The sequence below is a fragment of the Ascaphus truei genome, chromosome 1, assembly GCF_040206685.1.
Source record: "Ascaphus truei isolate aAscTru1 chromosome 1, aAscTru1.hap1, whole genome shotgun sequence".
Taxonomy (NCBI): domain Eukaryota; kingdom Metazoa; phylum Chordata; class Amphibia; order Anura; family Ascaphidae; genus Ascaphus; species Ascaphus truei.
In genome coordinates, this window is record NC_134483.1 from 84,583,295 (window position 1) to 84,606,903 (window position 23,609).

The 23,609-nt window shown below is 45.9% G+C and overlaps 1 protein-coding gene across 1 annotated transcript; it reads right to left on the reverse strand.

The window, feature by feature from the left end:
- Nucleotides 1–32: 32 nt before the first annotated feature.
- On the reverse strand, nt 33–9,374 carry LOC142489641 (cardiomyopathy-associated protein 5-like). Its single transcript, XM_075590759.1, has 2 exons — nt 9,076–9,374; nt 33–420 (listed from the first exon to the last, which is right to left on the reverse strand). Exons 1-2 carry the CDS (start codon nt 9,192–9,194, stop codon nt 33–35), a joined length of 507 nt encoding a protein of 168 aa, XP_075446874.1. The 5' UTR covers nt 9,195–9,374.
- Between the last annotated feature and the right edge of the window lie 14,235 nt (nt 9,375–23,609).

The following is a 23,609-nucleotide window of genomic DNA, read 5'->3' on the forward strand; positions in this document are numbered from 1 at the left end:
TTGTTCTTTCTGTGTGTGTAGAGGACTGATATTTAGCTTTTTTCCAGTGCTTGTTTTAAGGCTTCTCCCATATTTTCTGCAACCTCTTGTTTTTGATGACCCATATTTCTCTTGAGATGTGAAGACTGCCGGGCAAGCTCTGATGACGATGATGCTCTGACTTTTTTCCGGCGTAGTTTGCCTTCGTCGATGATAAATATAACCTTTCCAGGAGGAGAACCTACAGATGAACTTTCCATGCTGAACACATCAGAGGTAGTGCTGGCCTCTGATGCCCATGGTGTTGAGCATCGACTTGAGCTGGTCTCCCAATGTATTCCACTGTCTTCACACTGCACGGTTACCATAGAAAATGAAGGGCTTGACATAATGCACTGTAGCTTGGGTCTCACGTCTTCAGTATGAATAACATCCCTTAAACTGAAACAAAGATATGCCAAGTTAGATGTAATGAAAGTGAACTACAAAGCCCTAAGAAAAATTAGCTACTGATGCTCCACATGTGTGATCACCTGAAAACTGGCATTGACATGAATGACAGTTTTCGATGGTCGCAGTGTAATTGACGGTTAAAGAGCTTTATGAATTAACCCCTTTATCATGATATATGTCATGATGCACGTATGTTATAATGTATACAGGGAAATATGTACATGAAAAAGTATTTAAAACTATATGTATATACTGTATAATATATATATATATATATATATATATATATATATATATATAATCAAAAAATAAATAGATGATACCGTTCTGTGGCTTGCTTCATTCATTGTAAACATCGCCGGAAGAAGAGATCAGTGTATCTCGAAAGCTCGCAGAAATAAAAGCATTTCGTTAGCCACAGAACGGTATCATCTATTTATTTTTTGATTATTGAAGCTCGGCTAACACGGTACTGATACCTCTACATGTGTAATATATATATATATACACATGTAGAGGTATCAGTACCGTGTTATATATATATATATATATATATATATATATATTTACAAAGACGCAGACTGCTCTGGAATTCTCTGGTGGAAGACATTTGTTTTCTAATATGAAGCTTCTGAATTTGAGATAATATAAGATTATATGTTGTGAAATAGATCTATTCATTGTTCTTGTAAAAAAAATGAAAGCATCGGAAAGACAAAAAAAGTAAACGCTGATTTTACAAAGAATGTATACCAAAAAAAACCAGAATCCCTAATACAGTATTAACTATGTTACAGTAAGTGAACACTCAGTGTAATGCTTTCTATAGGGCAGATCCACAGAGCTCCACTAAGTCAGAGCAAATAACGTGACTAAAAATGTAACAGATGTATTTTCCCTGAGTTAAACTGGTATCCACAAAGCTAAACATACAGTATGCAAAAACAACAGCCATTATTTGTCTCATTAGCACAGGCTAATACCAAGTAAAGTTAGCCCTGCCTTGCGTTAGCTTCAAATAACATGGAGTTAAACCCGTCTTGCACAAAGGCGGCGTTACTCCCATCAAGACCCTGAATAGGTGTTTAATAGGTGTTTAAAAAGGAGAAGACAGGAGAGGGAAAGAACCCCGTAAATAGGTATGATTAGGTATGATTTAAGTGTGGTCTTACACTTATCCAGACCCTGTAAAAGACCTATTTCAGGGCCTGGATGGGAGTGTCATGGGAGACCAGGACAATTACACCAGGGATCCTTACACTAGACAGAACTGCAGAGTTGAACAAAAGTGAATTTATTGGAAAAAGTTTCCACAAACTTCCAGTACATAAGACCCGCACACAAACTCACCCAACTGGGGGTAACAACCTAAAGTCTTAGGTGCGGGGACCTCAGTCCTGAAGCTTACCCCAATACGCTTTCCGCACTGTTGTCCTCTGTAGTATGGGCAGCACAGCCTTGCTCTCCGCTAGCTAACAGCTCAGGCCGACGCTGCACACACACACTGCATCTCTACCAGATGCTTCATACCCATGTACTGGGTCTCCTCTATTTCCTTCTTCTGACTCCCTCTCAGCTATATCAGCTCTATCAGCACACAGCCTTCACAAAGGTTAACAGGTCCGGAATTACTCAGTTGAGACCACTTTTTGCTAATGACCTAATAAACATATCGTTAATTCCCTGCGTTAACTATAACAGAGCTCTGGGGATATGCATTGTTAGAGGGAACACCTCTTTTGCATAACATTAATACTAACATCCGTTATAGTAATGCAAGTGCTCGTTACGGCTAAAACCAGCACTTAACACTGCGCTCGTGAGCTTTGAAGATACCCGTTAGCACTTAGCAAGGAGTTAATGTCTTGTTAAGGTAATAACGGAGCTTTGTGGATCTGCCCCTAATAGTGCCAGAAAACATAATGACCAATAAATTCAACGTTAACTGGTTTAAAAATAGGGATAACTCTGATTCATACTTAAAGTAATAATGCCATCCAACTTTATCTTATATTTTCTATATCATTAAGTGCATTCGTTTAAAAAAAAAACTATAATAATTCCCCCTAATTTGTACGTATTTAGTTTCTGAACCAGGTGATCCTCCTGGAAGTAGACCACTTGTGTCTGCCCACCGGGAGTCATTAAATTGGGAGAAGAAGTGGCTCAGTGAGTAAAGACACTGATTGAGCCTGGTTCAATTCCTGGAGTCCTTGTGACCTTGGACAAGTCACTTTATCTCCCTGTGCCCCAGGCACCAAAAAAAACATAGATTGTAAGCTCTACGGGGCAGGGACCTGTGCCTGCAAAATGTCTCTGTAAAGCGCTGCGTACCACTAGCAGCGCTATACAAGAACATGCTATTATTATTATTATTATTAAATTCAAAGCAGCGTCCCAGGTTTTTGGAAATCAAGATGGCCGCTCTGCAAAGACTCCGTGGAACGTCGAATAACGTGTTTCACCGACGCAGCTGAAGCCTATTTTTTTTTTTTTCAACAGTTCCTGCTGAGGAATTTCTCCTGAACCTGGGCGTTCACAGTGATAATAAAGCAGCAGTTCTGATCAAAAATATAGATATTTAGCAAGGGCAGCTGCTTGAAATGTTGTGTACTGCCACCCACCCAGGCAGTCACTCACCCACACACCCAGGCATTCACTCAGTCACCCACCCAAGCAGTCACCCACCCTCCCATGCAGTCACTCAGTCACCCACCCAGGCAGTCACTCAGTCACCCACCAACCCAGACAGTCAAGGCAATCCATCAGTTACCCACCCAAGCAGTCACCCACCCTCCCAGGCAGTCACTCAGTCACCCACCCACCCAGACAGTCAAGGCAGTCCCTCAGTTACCCACCCAAGCAGTCATCCACCCTCCCAGGCAGTCACTCAGTCACCCACCAAGCCAGACAGTCAAGGCAGTCCATCAGTTACCCACCCAAGCAGTCACCCACCCTCCCAGGCAGTCACTCAGTCACCCACCCACCCAGACAGTCAAGGCAGTCCCTCAGTTACCCACCCAAGCAGTCATCCACCCTCCCAGGCAGTCACTCAGTCACCCACCAAGCCAGACAGTCAAGGCAGTCCATCAGTTACCCACCCAAGCAGTCACCCACCCTCCCAGGCAGTCACTCAGTCACCCACCCAGTCAAGGCAGTTAGTCACCCACCCACATAGGCAGTCAGTCACCCACCAAGGCAGTCAACCACCCACCCTGGCAGTCGGCAGTCAAGTAAGTCACCCACCCAGGCAGTCAGTCACCCACCCATACTTAACCCCCCCCGCAGGCCCATACTTAACCCCTTCCCTCCCCCCAGGCCCATACCTAACCCCCTCCCCCCCCCCCCCCCCGCCCCCAGGCCCATATTGAATCCCCACCAGGCCTTTTGTCACATTGGATGCAGCATTGGGTATCTTTGTCTTTTGTTCAAAATATAAAAATAAACAGATTGCATTGTAATGTTTTTTTCCATATTACAATAAGAAGAAAACAGTTAAGTAAAAGTTGCGCACTAAAAAAAAAATTTCAGTGGTAGGTGCGCTATGGGTTGGGTGGGGGGTGGGGGCTGCTCCTTTCATTTGTCCTGCGCTATGGGTTGGGTGGGGGGTGGGTGGGGGCTGCTCTTTTCATTTGTCCTGGGCCCCATGATTTCTGTTGGCGGCCCTGTTTGAAATCCCTGATCACGGCAGATATTTATTACGTGAAACTAGTTACAGCATTACTATAAATATGAGCTTACATCACATGTCTTCAAATGATCCAACCTTGCTAATGGAAGTGTCAGGCAGCCAATTTTGTTTCAAGTGTTATTGGTATTGCAAAACATGAAAGTGCACACACATGTCATAGGTAATTTAATATACCCTGAAGCAGCCGATGGCCCTGCGACCCCTATTCAAGTCATTGTGATGGGCAGCTTCTGGGTACATTGGAGTCATGATATCTTTCAGCCCTAAACATGAGCAAAAATCACACGGTGTTCGGGGAGCATCTCAAATTCCTTACACACGTCAGCTGGTCCCTTATAGTTAAACACTAGCACCCTTTGAAAGATCATGATCATCTTTACATACTGTACATCACTTGTCCTTATAGGCAGAATTCCTCCCTAATTAGGAAACATAAGAACTGCCAAAATCTGGACTGTGCATCAATCCCAGTATATGGTCTCCAACAATGGCTGGCAAGGACTGGAGCCACGTATGGACTTTCCCTCTTTGAGTAGATATACAGGTAGTCCTCGTTATCCAACGTTACACTTTACAACAAATGGCATATCTAACGCTTTACAATGCCACCCTATGGGCCGTTTTTCAACGCCTGAATACGCTACCCAACACTCACTGCCACTGATTAACATGGGACTCACTTTACAACGGTGTCACTATCCAACGCTACCTCCAGAACGGATTCCGTTGGATAACTGATGACTGCCTGTATTCCTCATTTAAAGCTATTACCACTATTTGCTGTAACAGGTTCTAGTAGAAATTGGTTTCGTAGGTTTGCTGTGTGCTCAGTGAAAAACTTCAGCAGTATATTACTACAGGTGCCCTCAGTTTTATAGCTATGGACTTCAAAGTGCCTTGTATTGAAGCAGCCGTCCAAGCTGCCGGTTCCCCTTCCCCCCCCCTTTAATATGTGTATCAATACAATCCACACAATGATAAATAATTAGCTAAGTTGCAATGATTCGTTCTCCTGTGTTCGATCAGCGAAGATATGACTCAGGGTTCACTAAATGACTGTCAGTGCAGCAGAAGAGGACCAAAGATGCAAAGTTCTGTGGGGAAGATCATGTGACCAGGCAGCCACTAGATACAATTGGTGCACTGCTAGAGAGAGGGCGGGGCTCAAAAAGGGTGTGCCAGAGCCTGTTTCAGAAGAGGAAGGGGATATGACTTTGTAAATGGTTGCTATAGAAACAAAAAATGCTTGTTACATTATAATACATTAAAAAGGTCATTCAGAGTGATTGGGAAAAAATGCAACAAGTATTTTCTCATAGTACAGAACTGATTATTATTTTTTTTAACACACATGTACAGTAGAATATTGTTTGTCTGCAGCTTTAAGATGGAAATAAAAAATAGCCTCCTCGCAAGTCAATGATAAAACAAGTCACAGTGATATTCCAGGGCCTTTGTGGTGGCATCCATTTTTATTAGCTAGTAGTGTCAGGACATAAGAGGTCCATGTCTCCAGTAGAGGATGGTTGTAATGCTGACTCGGTGCTTCCCTAGGAAATCCACAGGTTCAAGTCATTTTGCTTCTTTAAATTGTGAGATCCTGGCAAGTGTGGTGTTGTTAGGCTCTTACCAACCCTTCCCATAATTAATATAATTATCATATTGCTCAAAATCTTAAAACTACAAATCTAGAGATCTGGAAAAAGGGGAAATGTCTTAATCTTTATAGACCTACACTGTGAGGAATACAATCCTATCTATAGTAAAGGAAAGTTGGCATCAATCGTGTTTATAGTGCTAGTGGGAACTTTATTTTTTTTTATTGCGGGTGCCTTGGGGATGTTGTAGCTCGGTAAGAACTGGGTCAAAAGACTGTGTTACAGACCTCTCCAATTTAAAGTGTGTACAACCAACACTGACGTGAGTGAATTTTCAGAATTGTATTTATAATCTAACTTTTTTTTTATAATCATTTATTACAAACTGCGAAAATTAGATCTTTCAAGCTATCCCTGCTTCAGCACAGGTGGTTCAGTCAATGACTGAGCCACTGATTGAGCCACCTGTGCTGAAGCAGGGAAATCCTTAAAACATGCCCTGTTGGTGGCCCTTGAGGACTGGAGTTGGCCACCCCTGCAGTAAGGTATACCATAGCAACTAATGCCACAGGATATACAGAACATGTAGAGATGTGCTAGGGGCAAGCTGTAGGCTCACATAGAACTGATGACAGGTTGCTGCAGTGATTCCAAAGTTGCAGTAATCAGGTCTCTTAACCTCTTTGCTGCCAAACGGACAAGGGATTAAGAACAAAGTGGCCTAATTTTGAAGAGTTTAATTAAATAAATCATTCACCAAAACAGAAAGCTGCTGGGGGATTTGTCCATAACGGAAAACGGTAAGAACATTGTACCTTTAAGGGGTTAGAGCCTGCATAGGCCCAGTGAGAGCTGGGTCAGCTCACGCCCCTGACCACACAATCGGTATTTTAACCCTCTTGCGGTCACAGGCGCCAGCAATGCAATGCAAAGCAAATCAATAAGCTGCTGATCCCCATGGCAGTGAAAGGGTTCTCCCGTGCCAGTCTCGGCAGCAATGATGAATGCTATTGCACGAAAGTAACCTGTGACCGAAGCTCCACGAGAACTGAGACGATCAGCAAATCAAAAAGATCACAACCAATAAACCGTTCTGGGCACCGCGCGGCCAAAGACACAACATTTTACAGGCCTTGCAAGCCAACCTATTCAGATCTCTACTTTTATATCAGATAAAGGGGAGCCCTGGGGATTCCTTAAGCCAGGGGTGCGCAAACTGGGGTGGGGGGGGGAGGGGGCATAACATTTACGGGGGGCGCTTACAGATGACATTGTGGGGTCACATGATGTTGTGTTGCCATGGCTATGTGACGTCACATAATCCGGAGAAAAGGTGAGGGGGGGGGGGGAGCAGGCAGGGGAGAGCATTCAAAATGTTTGAGCCACGAATTGAGCCACCTGTGCTGAAGCAGGAATATCCCTGAAAACCTGACCTGTTGAAGGGTCTTGAGGACAGGAGTTGAGAAGCCCTGCTTTAAGGACTCTGACTGATATAACCAAATGATAGCCTAACTCCTGAGACCCATTCTGCTTGAGAAATCTGTCTTAATAAGGGTGTCTGGAGTGATATGAACAGGAGGCAACCCAATTCCTGAGAGTGAGACCCTTACTGGACTGTAATTATATCCTATTAATATGACCATGAGGTGCTTTTGACAGGTGATATGAACTCTTGGGTTCCTTACTGCATTGCAATCATATCTTGATAATGAAACCAAAGCTCATACCACGAGATGGTATTAATAATGCAACTCGTTCTTTACTGTCTTTTAAGAAAAGACAATAATGAAATGTGTCCATAATCTGTGCCAAATAACTCACACATTTGGTACGTTAGTCCTTACAAATGATTACTGCCATTTGTATGGAAAACTCAGACGTTCCCAATAATCTTACACAGTGATCCAGTCCACAAAAATCTTAGGTCTGAAATATAGTGCGCGCACGTTTCGTTTGTATGTTGCCAGCGGTGATGCGCACGGCAAGGAGAGCGTAGCTCTGACGTCACAGCGCGGCCTAATGGCTCACGTGACGCGGCAGCTGGGTGAAAATACAAATTTCTTGTATTTGCTCTGATCCGCCGCGCGACTGCTCAGGGCCGTGCGCGTGCGTCTCGACTATCAACGTAAGCCTCCCACAGTCAATTACCATTGAGCACTATATTACAGACCTTATACGGCTCCAATGTACTAAGGGCTGGTTGCACTAAGCTCCATTAAATCCGGACAAATATATAAACATCACCTAAAAAGGTAACAGGCGTTATTTTCCCTGAGTTTAACAGGTACCCACTAAGTTAATAATATGCAAAACAACATACGTCACCTAAAGCAGTATTGCAGCGATAAATGCATTAGCGGGTACATTAATAGCGCAGAGACACGTTAATCAATGCAATCCACATGCGCATTAGGAAAAACATAACGTGCATTACTGATAACGCACTGCCACGTTCCATACGTGTAACACGTGTGTTTGTTAATCTTATTTATAATATATATTTTGGTCTGACACAACATCATTATTTTAGTAGAAAGCTCTAAATAACAGACCCAAAGAATATATTCTGGGACCACTTTTTTCTTTTACTCTAACATGGATTTGTCTTCATGGGGAATTCTATGAAATAGCGTTAGGATAATCATGGTCTGGCTGGGAAGAACGGCAAGTGTTGGTGTGGCCTATTAATCATATTGTCATTTCCCTGCGCTAACATTAACGGAGGTTCGTGCATCTGTGATGTTAGGTTAGTGGGTCATTGGCATCCGATTTGCAAAGGAGTACAAAATGTATTGATACGTTATTTCACTGGTTAACTCAAAGTTATGGAAACGCTATTCTCTTTAGTGTAGGCATCATTTTGGTTAACGGTATGTTAAATCAGCTAACAGCGCTTCGTGCATCTGGGCCTCAGCGTCTACTTGGCTGTAGACGTTTTACATGTATACCATATACGGATTAAAAGTTCTGAGCCTTGAAAAGGGGGGTTTAAACAGAAATGGTCAGTCAACCCCTAACCACGAGAGCACAGCAGCAATAGATAGATGTTATGTCACCATGAAGCTCAACCAGCAGGAGACATTGCACAATGACACAACGCCCATGAGAAAATAGGATCAATAGGTGACCAAGTGCCAGCCGGGGAGGGCAGGCAGGGGAGGACTCTCCAGCTGTCATTTCTGATGCCTTCTTGAAATAGAAAAACCTTTCCACAGCCAGGCACTGAAAAAATAGACCACATACACTTTAAGTAAGCTCAGGCCGGACAATCTGTGACTTTCCATGATATGATGGTGTTTTGCAACAAGTGCAATGCTTCCTACTACTGCATTGGTGAAGGGGGGTGATCAGTACCTCTGTTTCAGCTCCTCTGCTTCTTCGGGGTCCAGGGCAGTCTCAGAAGTCGCTTCATCGTCCATGCAGAAGGAGATCTCAGATGCCCTGTCACAGTCAGCAGGACAGTAGCTTTCCATTGTCCTGATCAGTGCTGCTGCTGCCCCCCTGGTGGTTCTTCTTAACTCCCCCCCAAAATCAAACCTCCCCAGGGCTTCCAGGAGAGACTGGTGTCATCCTAGCAGGAGCAGCGGGGTGAGCAGCCGATGGCTTCAGTGCTCCTGACTCAGGGGAGTCTTAAAATAGACTGAGAGAGAAAACAGGCTCAAGCACACATACACATTACAGCACCAAGTATTGCCTGGCCGTCCCCTTCCGTGAGTCCCACTCAGGGTCCTAGAGCTACAATGTTTAATCAAAAATAAAAAAAAGTATTTGCAACCCAGGAAATGGGACTTCATGGGATAAACAAATGAATGCGTTTTATTTAACCTCTTTAGTTGCTTTGAAACACCACATAATGTGCACCAAACCCTTATGGAAGCAAAAGGGGCTAAAGGGGTCAAAATGACCACTGCGTTTCTATTAATGATACAAGTATTCAATATTCACGAATTCATTCAGTTTTTTTTTTCACCATCTGTTTTTATTTTTATTTTATATCCATACACATTTTCACAACACAACAATAAGGTTCAGCTTAAATGTAGCCAGGTTCCCCAGTTCACCCTTGTCTCCGTTTGCCGGGAGAATAGGGAAGGTTGCAGCGAGGGCAGGGAGCGCTCCGGTGCACCGGAGGCTCCGCGGTGACCCGAGCGTTCAAGGCGCTGCCATGTTGGATGTTCGTGCATGCGCGGTGAGCCCGTGGAGGTGGTGATGGAGGAAAGGTCGCGCATGTGCGGTAGGGGTTGCGTTAGCCCGCGAAACAGGAACCAATCTTAGAGGGCGTAGCGCGCGGGACTACGAGTCCAAGGAGCCTCAGCGAGACCAGGTGACGCCAGGGAGCCAATAGGGCGGGCGGATTAGCGGAAGGAAGAGTTAGGAGGTTGCGCAGGGGAGCACGTTGGTCAGAGAGGATCGGGAGGAGGAAGGAGAAGGAGCTCTGCGTGTAGGGAGGTAAGTAGCCCCTACACTAGGCCCTATACCCCAGGCCCAGTTAGACCCTGAGTCAGTCAGCGAAGTTGATGCAGGGACAGGCCCTAGGATAGGAACCTGCCCCATTAGAGTAAGCGAGAGAAGTGTATACCCAGAGACTGCCGCGGTACCATACAGAGGTTTGGGCTCAGACCTCTACAAGCACAGCAGCAGACCACCGGGTGGGATCGCCCTGGAAGGTATCCCTGGAGTGTCTTCATCGTCGGATCTTTGTGAAGTCAGTTTGCAGGCCCGAGCGCTGGAGCGCTCGGCAGGTAACATCCATAAGTGCACCAACTATAAATCAGTACATAGTGGCTGCGCAGTCACACACACACACACACACATACCTTACTTTGGGGTTGTGGTGTGGGGAGTTGGACACGGTGTGGGAAACGGTGAGGGGTCGCGTCCTGCGAGACGCGTGAGTTATTGTGTCTCCTATACAGAGGGACCCTTACTGTATGTCATGCAAGGTTATGGTTACCAGTAGTAAAGTCACCGTTTCGGTTATATGCTGTGTGCGTAGTATTACATTATTGTCCTGTGAGGAACCACTCCCACTCTGCTAGGAGCCATCACAGGTGGATGCGCTGCACTTGGTAAGAGGTTATCGGTATACATAGGTGTTGCCCCAGGCTCTCCGTGGCAGAGGCTTAGGCCCTGCAAGCCAACAGGTTAGACAGCATTGGTAGCATACTGTATTCAGTAGGAAACAGGGCTACATAAATATATCAGAATTTAGTAAATGAAACCGCAATCACCATATTAAACCTTTTGTTCATGAACAGGTGCTTTAGAGGATAGTTGTATGATATATACAGTGTTGATCCAAAGAAGGATCCAAAGATTTCCCCTGTAGTATAAGCACTCATGCCATATATAGTTACAATAATTGGACTTGATAGTCCAGCAGTCAAATACTGCAAATCCGGTTAGGTAGCCCAGAATCACCGAGGAAATCAAAATTAATAAAAATTTATTACTTCTTCATAGAAATTATTAAAAACACAGATACATTATTAAAAGTCCCCATTCAGTGTGGCATTAGGAGTCAAAAGTCTGAAGTAAGCTAAGTATGTGTAACTAAAGTCTACAATGACTCCTATTACATCCAATATTTAGAACAACAATATAGCAACGAGTTTCTTCAATAACACCCTTTAATAGGTATTTGATCCTCCTTGTATTTGCCTTGTGCAGCAGTCACACTCCTAGAATCTTTCTAAATATATCTAACATACAGGTAGGAGAACAGCAATATAGGAACAAGTCTCATGTGTAACACCCTTATTAGGATCTCTTGTCCTCCTTCTGTCTACCTTATGCAGCAGTGACGCACCTTGGATCTGTCTAATGATGTCTTACTTAATAAAGGTACATACATGAAACAGGTGTATCCTTCTGTAATGTGCTAACCCTTAGAGAATAGTTGATACGGCAGATAAATAAAAATATCTATGATAGCAAGTACTGTGTATCTTGAATACCAGGATTAATCACATAGAGTAGGAGTATATAACGGAATATACAAAGAACAAGTAACGTCAAACAGTGCAAATTCACTGTAACTTAGTCTTCTCTCAGGTAGAGAATCGGACAGAGACAGGAGAGACTGCTGCAAATACAAGCCTGCTCGTTGTAGATGAGGATGTCGCCACTTCGAGTGACGTCCCAACAGTGACGCACTACGTTCCCGACGCACGTTTCACGTGTCCACCACGCTTCATCAGGAGAAGGAGGGATTTTGATTTCCTCGGTGATTCTGGGCTACCTAACCGGATTTACAGTATTTGACTGCTGGACTATCAAGTCCAATTATTGTTACTATATATGGCATGAGTGCTTATACTACAGGGGAAATCTTTTGATCCTTCTTTGGATCAACACTGTATACTACATAAATATATCACAATATACATTTTGAGGTATAATAAAACTTTACATGGGTAGCCAGGTCCCCCTTGCTCCTTACCTCAGATGCGGGTGCAGGGGAGGCTACTGCGGGTGGAGTAGGAGCCGCCAGGTAGAGCTTGCAGGCATGCGACCGGGTCGCCGGACCTCCGCGGCGCACCCAACAGCGAGGTCGCCATTGTGATAATCGTGCATGCGCAGTGCCCTAATAGTTGCGGCGGCCAGTCAGCAGGCCCCGCAAGGGGACTACAATCTCCAGCAGCCTCAGGGGCTGTAGCTGTCATGGGCACGAACAGCCAATAGGGCCCCTAGAATCTCAGCAGAGATAGGATACATTTGGCGCTCTCAGGGGACCACGCCAGTCGGAGCAGGGACAGCAAGGGGTAAGGAGGTGTTCAGAGTGCCAGTGGCCTCTGAACTAGGCCATAGACCCCCATATATCCCAGCTAGGTCCCGTCTCATCTTAGCTTGTGGCAGCTGCAGGCATACACTAGTACACTAAAAATGGATTAATGTTTTTAATGTACTAGTGCCTATATCAGCCTTTAATGACAATTGTGCTCCTTTTCTGCATTATTGAACCATCGGTTTGCACTTTGATATCTAAACCGGGACACTGCCGTATGCCTAAGTGCCATTGAAAGGCTTTATCCGAGCCTTGTATTACTGGGACAATTATTGCGCATGACGCATGCGCAAGGGATTTTCCATCACGTGACCACTAACCATCGAGTGGCGACGCTGCTTTGCACCCTGGGACTCCGATACTTCCGTCCCTGAGAGGTAGTTCCCACCGAGGAGATCCGGCCTAAGGGGAAGACGGAGTTCACAGCGCGTCCCCTGCACGGGTCGCGGAGCTGACGTCACGATTCCAGTCCAAATCACCAGAGGGCCTATTCCATCTGCCGCAGTCCGATTGTGTGGTAACCTGTTGTGTAATTATACACTATATGCCTATGATCTATCTATCAAATGTACGCAGAATACTCACCTTTATTTTACTAAACTTAACTGATTCAAATTTCATCTGCCATCGAGATATATACCCTATTGAGTATCTTAATGTGAGGTTTTTTGCATTACTGCTCCAAAAATAGATTTCATGTTAGACTCGTGATGTTCAAAGAGCATGTCAATTGATCATAATTCAGGAAAACTCTCTTCCAGGACTTATATGTATTTTACCATTTATGCTCGGCCTTAATCGTCAAGATTGAATTATATCAAAAGTTTTGAGTCAAAATGTAATTAATTTCATCATGGGTAAAGCTGAGTCTATAGCATTTGCTTCCCAAATATCTGGGTGTTGTTGAAGCCAGATTGGGCCCATCATATTTTTCAACGCCAGGCAATCCACTTCAATACCAGTCCACATGTTTTAATCACTTGGGGAATGCCAAGCAACAGATGAGAGGCTATATAGTATTTTGTTTTATTAGGTATACCCAGTCGTCCTATCTGTGTTGATCTAAAGAGGGTAGAAAGTTTGATTCTTCCTTCCCAGCCACAGGATTGGGGAAGAGTACCAATATTCCATATCATTCTTTATCTTGGCAAGGATGGGAGGGAAATTGGTCTGGTAGAGCTGGCTATATGTTTTAGTAATATTAATGCTCAAATATTTTAAACTTTTCGGTTGCCATTTAAAATTGATATGAAGCAATTTCACATCTGGTTTTGGAATGTGGAAATCAAGTGCGTCCAACTAGCTAATATTCATTTTATATCCAGAGAGGGAACCATATTCTGAGAGTTCCTGAATTTTTCGGATTTAAACCCAATGGTTTTATATTTTCATTAGCACAGATTTTAGTTGCAAGGTGTTCAATAATTAGGGCACAAATGAGTGGAGACAGTGGGCAACCTTGTCTAGTACTGTTGTGTCTGGAAAAGGGCTTGGAGGATTAGCTATTCATCAGGACTGATGCTGATGGATTGTGGTTGAACGCTTTAATAGCATCAACATTTTTCCTTCAGATGCCATAGCTTTCAAGTATCTTAAGCATAAAGGGCCAACTAATCCTGTCAAGTGCCTTTTCCACACTCAGACAGAGAACCACAAAAGGGATTGATTTATGGTTGATAAAATGAATGATATCTATTGTGCATTTTGTATTATGAAGATCTAGTCTATGAGTTACAAACCCCACCTGGTGCAGGTGCATGAACTCTTGCAGCAACACATTAAATCTGGTGGATAAGATTGTAGCAAAAAAATGTAGGTCCGAATTTAATAGTGAAATTGGTGTATAACTGGCACAGCAGTTAGTGTCTTTGCCCTTCTTATGGATTACTATGATATTCACCCTTGTGGTATGATCATGAAGTTCACCATTTTGGACATTTTCTTTTAAAGTTTTGAGAGACACAGGACTAGAACTTTGGAGAAACATTTATATAATGTGTTGGTCAAGCCATCCGAACCATGGGGATCTGGCCAACTTTGGCATTTTAATGGCCAGGCTACCTCTTCCTCTAATATTACGGAGTTGAAGGCTGCTAATGCATTTTCGTCCAATATGGGAAGATTGCATTCCTTAAGATAGTCCTCAATCGTTCTCAAATGACTGCTAGCTGCTGTTTGGGATTTGGATAGATTATAGAAAGATTGGTAATAGTTTACAAATTCGTCATTTATTTTATTTGGATCAAATAGGAGCAGGCCCTGTTTGGATCTCATAGAAGTAATGTTATGAAAAGTTTTCCTATCCCTTAGTTTGTTGGTTAACCGGATGTCAGGTTTGTTTCGTCTATGGTAATATTTTTGATATAGCCAAAGCAACTTTCCTTCTGCATTTCCAGACAGCAGAATTTTAAGCTTGACTTTTATATTATGAATTTTCTTATATATCTTTGGGCTTAATGTCTTTTTATTTACCCCCTGCATAGTTTTGAAGACCTCCGTTCGCTCATTAACTTTTAGTGTTCTTAGCTTTTTCCAATGTGTGGCAATACTTATTATTCTGCCTCTGAGTACAGCTTTATGTGCCTCCCAGACTGTTGGGTACGGAACATCCTCTAGTCACATTGGTCTCAAAATAGTTTATTAGTTCTTGTTTTAGGGCCAAGACAATTTCCAGGAATCATTAACAAAGACTTGTGTATACACTAGCTGAATCTTTTTGGCGAGAAACCATCAAATCCATTGTGACCAGGACCGGGGCATAATCCAACCATGTAATATATTCTATCTGTGAAGAAATAATGTTTTTAGAGGAGGAACTTGTCAAAATCATATCTATATGTGAATGTTTTTTGGGGAGCTGAGTAAATGGTTAATTATTTGTTGTAGAATTAGTGAGTGTCCAAGAATAAATCATGGTGTGTTCCCTAAGTAACCTATTAAGATTTTTGTTCCGTTGCTATTGCAAACTCACCTGGCTTAAGGGAGAGGCACAGAGTCTATCCAGTTTATTATCAAAGACTGTGTTAAAATCACCCCTCAATAGCACATGACTTTTTTAACATTAGCCAGGTTCTTGAAGAAGTTAGCTAAAAACATAGATTGACCATCGTTAGGGGCATAGATGGAGGCCAGGGTAATATTTATCTGGTTACTCCTGCCCATAATTATTATATATCAACCCTCCCTATCACAGATAGTTTGTTCAACCATAAAGGGAAAATGTTAATGGATCAATATTGCTACCCCTCTTCTTTTTTTTATAGGCACCAAAGTGTAAAAGACCTGTAGGAAATTCTGACTTGGAGGACCAGATCTATGAAAGTGTGTTTCCTGAATAAAAATAATTTTGCCTCCCATTTTATTGAAAGTATTTAAGGCTAATGATTTCTTAGAAGGCGTGTTCAGGCCTTTGACATTCATAATAATCAATTTAACTGCCATTGGTACTACTGTACCTAACTGGAGGAGATTCTTCAATATTCAGCTTGCCAGCATACCGTCTGGGTTGGACACTATGGTCTGTAATTTCCCTACCAAGGAACCGATTGTTACATGTTGGACTATCCCTCAAAAGGGAAAAGAGATGATAACTTGTATTGGGACTACATGGGGAAAATGGAGAAACACAATGGGTAAAGAAAGGGGGAAAAGAACAATCAGGCCACATTCTTTGGGCCTTGAGATACTTGTTCTGTAGGAAGGACAGGGGGAAGGGGTGGGAATAGAGCTCAATAGGGCAAATTGTATGCCACACATGGTCAAGCTCTTCAAGAGCAGTCTAGAGTTGATGGTCAAAATGTAAAATGGGATTCTAAATGTCAGACTTTAAAAAAAAGATTTTCTCCCCTTACCTCTCTCCAATACCTAATCCTAACATGGATATCCTGAAGCCAGGGTCACGAATGGTGTGTGAATGACTCCAGGTAGCTTAACTCGTGTCTCACCTCTTCCAAAGCACAGACAAGTCCTTTTCTCTTTCTTGGTTTTATTGAGGGAAAACACAGGGAGATAGGTGCTTGTAGATGGAGTGTGGGGAGAGAGGGCTTCTCTGTCTGCTGTGCAGTGTATCAATAATGAGACAGTGTAAAACAAAAAGGCCTTGCTGGGGTGATAGCAGGCAGTTACTCACTCAGAGTCCAGGGTCAAAAGGAAATGAGGAGTAAGGGTCACACTAGATAGGAAGTGGGACTATACTAACTGTCAGCAAGGACAGGGGGGTAGGAATAGCCCACTCTCAGCTAGGAGAATATGAGCTGCAGGCAACCAACACAGGCTGTGTAAACGACATGTTGCAATAATGTTGCATTTTACATACAGCGTTGCTGCTGGGACAGGGGAAACTGACAGGCAACTAAAGAAGGGAGAAATGAATCCCATAACTAAAGGGGAAGACAGAGGAATATGGAATCTAGTTCCAGGACACTCCCCGTCTGGTATCTGGAGATACCACTATTTTAGGTATGTGTGGAACATATGTGCAATACAACATAACATGCAAAACTCATGTCCACATAACGATGGGATACCGTCCGGTACCACCAGCTTAAGTCCTTGTCATCTCGGTAAGGTAGGTGAATGCACAGCTCTAGGTTAGCTTGATGCACCACAATGTCTCTCAGAGTCCATAGAACTGGTAGCCAGTTCTTCTTTGTGATAGTCCGATTTTGGCATTAGGAGGATAGTCTCTGTGATAGGTCTCAAAAAGGTCTTAACGACCCCGTTCTGGGTCACCCGAACTTCCACTTTGCGGACCCTTTCATCTTCGCTTGGGAAGGTTTTGATTATAAGTCCCATGGGCCACTCGTTTCTTGTTACCTGTTTGTCTTTTAACAAAACCACGTCTCCTACTTGGATGTCCGGTTTAACCGTTTGCCATTTATGGCGTTCTTGGAGTGTCACTAGATACTCGCGTCTCCAGCGATCCCAAAATGTGTTAGCCAAGTGCTGCACCTGTCTCCACTGTCGCTTGTACATATCCTTAGAGTGGAAGCCTTCGACTGGGGTGGGGATGTTCCCTACTTTCTGGGTTAGCAGCATTGCTGGCGTCAAAATACTTGGCGATTCTGGATCCGTTGACACTGGAATCAAAGGCCTAGCATTGATTATCGCTGATATTTCGGCCATGAATGTGGTTAACACTTCGTGAGTGAGTCGAGTCAGGTTGCTTTTTAGCATCATAGAGTCCAAGATACGCCGGACTACCCCGATCATGCGTTCCCATGCTCCGCCCATGTGAGAGGAGTGAGGAGGATTGAATGTCCACGTGCACTCTTGGTCGCGCAAGTATCTTTTGATACTATTGTCTCTATTATCTTTAGTGTCTATTTGTAATTCCTTGCATGCTCCAACGAAATTGGTACCACAATCGGAGCGTATTTGTTTAACTGGTCCTCTGACTGCAAAGAACCTTCTGAGGGCATTTATGAAGCTTGAAGCATCCATAGATTCTATAACCTCGATGTGTATAGCTCGTGTACTCATGCAGGTGAAGAGTACCGCCCATCGTTTGCTGTTTGCTAGTCCGCCCCTAGTTCTACGCGAGATGACCATCCAGGGCCCAAATACATCAAGTCCTACATAGGTAAAGGGGGGTTCTGTATTAAGTCTGTCGACAGGTAGATCCGCCATCCTTTGGTCTTGGCTTTTGCCTCTCAGCATTCGGCACCTAACACATTTGTGGAGATTACTGGCCACGCACCTTTTCATGCCAACGACCCAAATGCCCGCCGCCCTAATGGCGCCTTCGGTGAAGTGTCGTCCCTGATGCATGACTTGTTCGTGGTAGTGGCGCACCAACAAAGTGGCGATGTGATGCCGGCCAGGGATGATAAGAGGGTGGCTTTCCTCCCTGCTCAGTTGGGACTTATTGAGGCGGCCTCCTACTCTCATGAGGCCGTCGTTGTCGATGAAGGGATTCAACTTCCAAAGTGGACTGTTTTTGTTAACACTCTTCTTTCCGCGAATGCAATTGATCTCTTCCGCATATGTTTCCCTTTGAACATGACTGAGAACAGTTTCCTTAGCCTTTGTAATTTCCTCTACGGTGCGCAGCTCTTTGCAGATGTGCCAGCCGTGGCAACCGGTAGTTTTACCGTCTGGTGTCTGGCGGAAGGAGGAGGCTATATGCCCGAGATGGGCTACTGTTCGCAGAAGGGCCGTCCACTTTGAGAAGCGTTGGAATCGATGTGATCCGAATGCGTTTTTGTGCGATACATTGGTGAGTACCACGGATACTTGTGGGGGCCTTATCTCCGTATCCTTTTCGGGATCCACTAGTTCAAAATCGTCAACTGGGGTTGGTAGCGTTTCCGCAGGCTGCGCAAGAAACATTGGTCCTGTGAGCCACGACGTATTCTGCAGTTGAGATGCGGGTACTGATCTGGTGGCGTGATCTGCGGGATTTTGCTCTGTGGGCACGTGGTGCCATTGTTCTGGTTGGGTTGACTTCCTGATTCTTTCTACGCGGTTAGCTACGTATACGTAGAATCTCCTTTTCTTATTGTAGATGTATCCCAGTACCACCTTGCTATCTGTGTAGAGTTTGACGGCATCTGGTTTGCTGTCCATCTCATTCTCGATAAGCTCCGCCAGTTCTACTGCTAGCACTGCACCACACAGCTCGAGTCTGGGTATAGTATGGTCAGGTTGTGGCGCCAGCTTAGCTTTGCCAAGGATGAACCTGATGTGGCAACTTCCATCCACGTCCGTGGTTTTTAGGTAGGCCACCGCTGCTATAGCTTTGGTGGAGGCATCTGAGAACACGCAAAGCTCTTTGCTGTGTGCGGCGGTGAGAGATATAGGTGAATAGGGGCGTGGGATTTGAAGTTGCTCGAGGGCCTTCAAGGAGTATTTCCACGTTTCCCACTCTTTCCGTTTTTCTGGAGGTAGTGGGGTGTCCCATTCCTGTTTTTCGAAGGACATTTCTCTGAGGAGGGATTTCCCTTGTATAGTGACAGGAGCCACGAATCCTAGCGGGTCGTAGAGACTGTTAACGGTGGACAGGACTCCGCGACGTGTGAAGGGTTTTTCTTCGATGGCTACCTGGAACGTAAAGGTGTCTGTTTTAAGATTCCAGCTTATCCCCAGGCTCCGCTGTATGGGAGGCGTGTCGGTCCCCAGATCCAAATTCTTGAGATCTGGTGCTTGATCATCTGCGTGAAACGCCTTCATCACTGTGGCACTGTTGGAAGCTATTTTGTGCAACCTTAGGTTGGCCTTCGCTAACATCTTTTGTGTCCTCTTGAGTAGATCTACGGCTTCTTCTTCGGTGGGAACTGATTTTAATCCGTCGTCCACATAGAAGTCTCTTTCGACGAAGCTCCTGGCGTCTTTCCCGAACTCTGCTTCTCCGTCTTGGGCCGTTCTTCTGAGGCCGTAGGCTGCCACTGCAGGTGATGGGCTGTTCCCGAAGACATGCACTTTCATGCGGTACTCCGTGATTTCTTTTTCTACGTCGTCATCTTGGTACCACAGGAATCTTAGGTAGTTACGGTTGTCTTCTCGCACAAGGAAGCAGTGGAACATCTGTTGAATGTCTGCGGTTACGGCGATAGGTTCCTTGCGGAAGCGAATCAGCACTCCCAGAAGACTGTTCGTCAGATCCGGCCCGGTGAGGAGAACATCGTTTAGGGAGACTCCCTGATGCTGAGCGCTGGAGTCGAATACCACTCGGATTTGGCCAGGTTTCTGGGGGTGGTAGACGCCAAACGACGGGAGGTACCAGCATTCTTCGCCTTCTTTCATTGGGGGCGCCGACTCTGCATGGCCACTGTGGAAGATTTTTTGCATGAAGGCCACAAAGTGTTCCTTGGTCTCCGGTTTCCTTTGTAGGTTACGGCGGAGCGAAGCGAGCCTAGACATAGCATGGTCTCTGTTGTTTGGGAGGCGTCTTCTTGGCGAGCGGAAAGGTAGTGGGGCCACCCAACTGCCCAATTCGTCCTTGAAGAGCTCCTTATCCATTAACCTCAAGAATTCTTTGTCTTCCATTGATGGCGCCTGTTTGTCGTCGTCCTTTGTTGTCTGGAACACCGTACTCCCTAGGTCATTGGGGTATTTTCTTGCCACAGGCGCGTCTCCGTAGTTCCTTTTGGTCTCGAGCTTCTCGTGGACCTGAAAGTGGTTCGGACAAGGTTTGAAGTGAGATATACGACCGTTCTCCAACAAGTTCGTCTGTAGGGCGCCTACGTTGTCGGGTCCTCGTATCCTGTCTATGCATACTTCTCCAACTACCACCCATCCTAGATCGAGCCTTTGGGCGCTTGGGCCGTTGTGGTCCCCATTTCGCTGTTCGCGGATCTTGTGTGCTCTCATGATGTCTCTGCCAAGTAGCAGCAGGATCTGGGCATCTTCGTCTAGTGGTGGGATGTGATCGGCAATGGTTTTTAGATGGGGATGGTGTCGCGCCACGTCTGGCGTGGGGATCTCAGTCCTATCTTCCGCCATGTGATTGCACTCGATGAGTGTGGGAAGGGGCATGCTCACTTTGCCGTCTATTGAGCATATGGTGTAGCCATTCACTCTTCTCCCTGTAGTCTCCATTCGCCCTGCGCACGTTCTGAGAGTGTACGGAGAAGTACTGTCTTGTATGCCGAACATATCGAAGAATTCTGACCTGACCAGCGATCGGTTGCTCTGGTCGTCGATGATTGCATACATCCGTTTGGCTCTTTGGGGTTGTCCCTCTGGGTGCACTGCTACCAGACATATTTTAGAGCAAGATCTACCGTCGTCTCCTTCTCCGCATACTTCTGTGCATTTGGATGCTACTGACGTCGGGGGGGGTGTGTCTCCCACTTCTTCCTCCCCGCCCTGCTTTGTCGGAGGGTTAGGGGCTTTGCTTGCTTTGGGCTTCATAGCTTCCGGGTGTAGAGCGGCTATGTGCCTGTCGCTATCGCACTCTGTGCATTTCATAGCTTCTTTGCAGTCCTTGAATAAATGAGTTGTGGAAGCACAACATTTGAAACAGGCTCCCCATTCCCTGAGTAGGTTCTTTCGCTCCTCTATGGGTTTCATCCTGAATCCGAAGCACTTGTTAAGTGGATGCGGCTTTTTGTGGATAGGGCATTCTTTGTTAAGGTCCCTTGGTTTTTTGTCCCTGTCGGCCGTCTGGCTGGGACTCGCGTGGGTCGTAGGGGGCACATCCGTCCTGTGGACCGAGATGGGTGTTCTGGAGTCCTTGCACCTTGCTGTTGACCTTTCGTTCCTCGGGTGGCTAACGCTGGATGTGGTTTGCGCCCCTAAGACGAAGCTGGGGTCGTTTCTTGTCTTTGCCGCTTCGCAGATGAAGCTCACGAAGAATGAGAATGGGGGGAAGACAACCTGCTTCTCCCTTTTGTATTTGGAACCTTGTGAAAGCCACCTTTCTTGGAGGTTGAAGGGTAGCTTCTCCAGGATGGGTCTCACTCCACGAGCTGAATCTAGGGCGTTGAGACCTATTAAGGAATGGTCTTTCCTTGCGAACTCCAGTTCTTGCAGCAGGTCTCCAAGATCTCGTAACTTCGAGTAGTCTTTATTCGTGATCTTGGGGAAGCTCTCGATTCTTTTGAAGAGTGAATCCTCGACTGCTTCAGGGCTGCCATAGGTCTCTTCTAGCCTTTCCCACACTAGGTCCAGACCTACTTGGGGTTGATGTGCGTTTGCCGTCCGAAGTCTCTGCGCTTGCTCCCTGGATACGTTCCCCAAGAACTTAACTAACAGGTTGAGCTCTTCCCTTGCTGAGAAGTCCAAGCTGTCGATTGCGTCTTTGAACGTGAACTTCCACGTCCGGTAGTTCTCAGGGCGGTCGTCGAAGCTGATGAGTCCTGCGTGCACCAAGTCGCGCCGGATCATGTACTTGGCTATGTCTGTCAGACCTGAGACGTCGGCGCGTTTGCCCCGTTCTGAGGTAGTTGCTGGGACGGTCTGTGCGGTCGCCTCTTCCTTGGCGTGGACGCGTGATGGCTGCTGGCCAGTGTGAGGGGCTGTTTTCTCCCGCGTGGGTGTACCTGGATTACGAGCCTGTTGTGGTGCATCCGTGTGCGCTCTGGCGTGTGGATCACTGTTGCGGCTGTGGCTATCCCAGGCAGCGTGTGCCATTGACGGAGCAGCGTCTTCTTCTCGTGGTCCAAGCGAGTCTTCGTTGTCTGTGGTGTCGCTCCCTCCGTGTTGAGATGGTGCGCTGGTGTTTACACTGAAGAGGCTCCTTACATAGTCTTCAGTGCGTTGGGCTGGATCCTCTGAGGCAATCCGTCTGTAGGGTAGCTCCCCGCCGTCCTGTCTCGCAGCTGCTTCTAGGACTTCGGCTTGGGCTATGGCGGCAGCGGCGTCTTCTTCTTTGCTTAGAGCCTCTAGATCCGCGTCTAATTCGGCCTTTCTACGTGCATTGGCAGCGGCGGTGGTAGCCGCGGCGGCGGCATTGGCAGCGGCGGCGGTAGCAGCGGCGGCGGCATTGGCAGCGGCGGCGGTAGCAGCGGCGGCGGCATTGGCAGCGGAGGCGGCGGCGGCGACCTGCTCCTCCTCTTCTATGCGCGCCTTTTCTGCCCTTACGGCTGCCTCTCTCCGACCATATTCGGCCCGGGCACGTGCGGCCTCTGCAGCGGCTCTCGCCTTGGTAGCGTTTGTGCTTGCGCTGGACGCGTTAGACTGCGCTGATCTTGCTGACCTTGATGAGTGTCTGGATGTGCTTGAGCGCTGCGATGCGGTTTCCAGCAAAAGGTCCTTTCTCCTACTCTCAGCCTCCGTGATAGTGGTACGTACGCGGCTGTGTCGTGCCAGGTCAATGTTGCTCTGTAAGTCTCTTTCTTGCAGGCTTTCGCTGGTGTTGGCCCTGGTCAGGTAAGTAACGTATGCCTCTGATAGCTCTTGATAACGCGAGTGATCAGTCCTTAATTGCGTTATTGCCTGCTCGAGCTGCTGCGCATAGTTGCCAATACTAGTGACATTGCGTATTCCCAGTGTGGTTGTTTCCCAGGCCAACTCTAATTTAGCGCGGTGCGCTTCAATGTCGCTCTCATATTTTTCGCGGGCCTTTTGTGTCAGTATGACTGTCCGTTTAGGCCTTGCGCCTGCCTGCGCCTGTTGCAGTTGCGCGGCGGTCTCTGTGTCTGAGAGATCGCTTTCCTGC

Excerpts from the sequence above, each read along its gene's own strand:
- LOC142489641 (XM_075590759.1), bottom strand. The coding sequence starts at position 9,194 with ATGGAAAGCTACTGTCCTGCTGACTGTGACAGGGCATCTGAGATCTCC. Across the intron at positions 421-9,075 it reads GCAGAGGAGCTGAAACAGAG|TTTAAGGGATGTTATTCATA; the intron begins GTACTGATCACC and ends TCTTTGTTTCAG.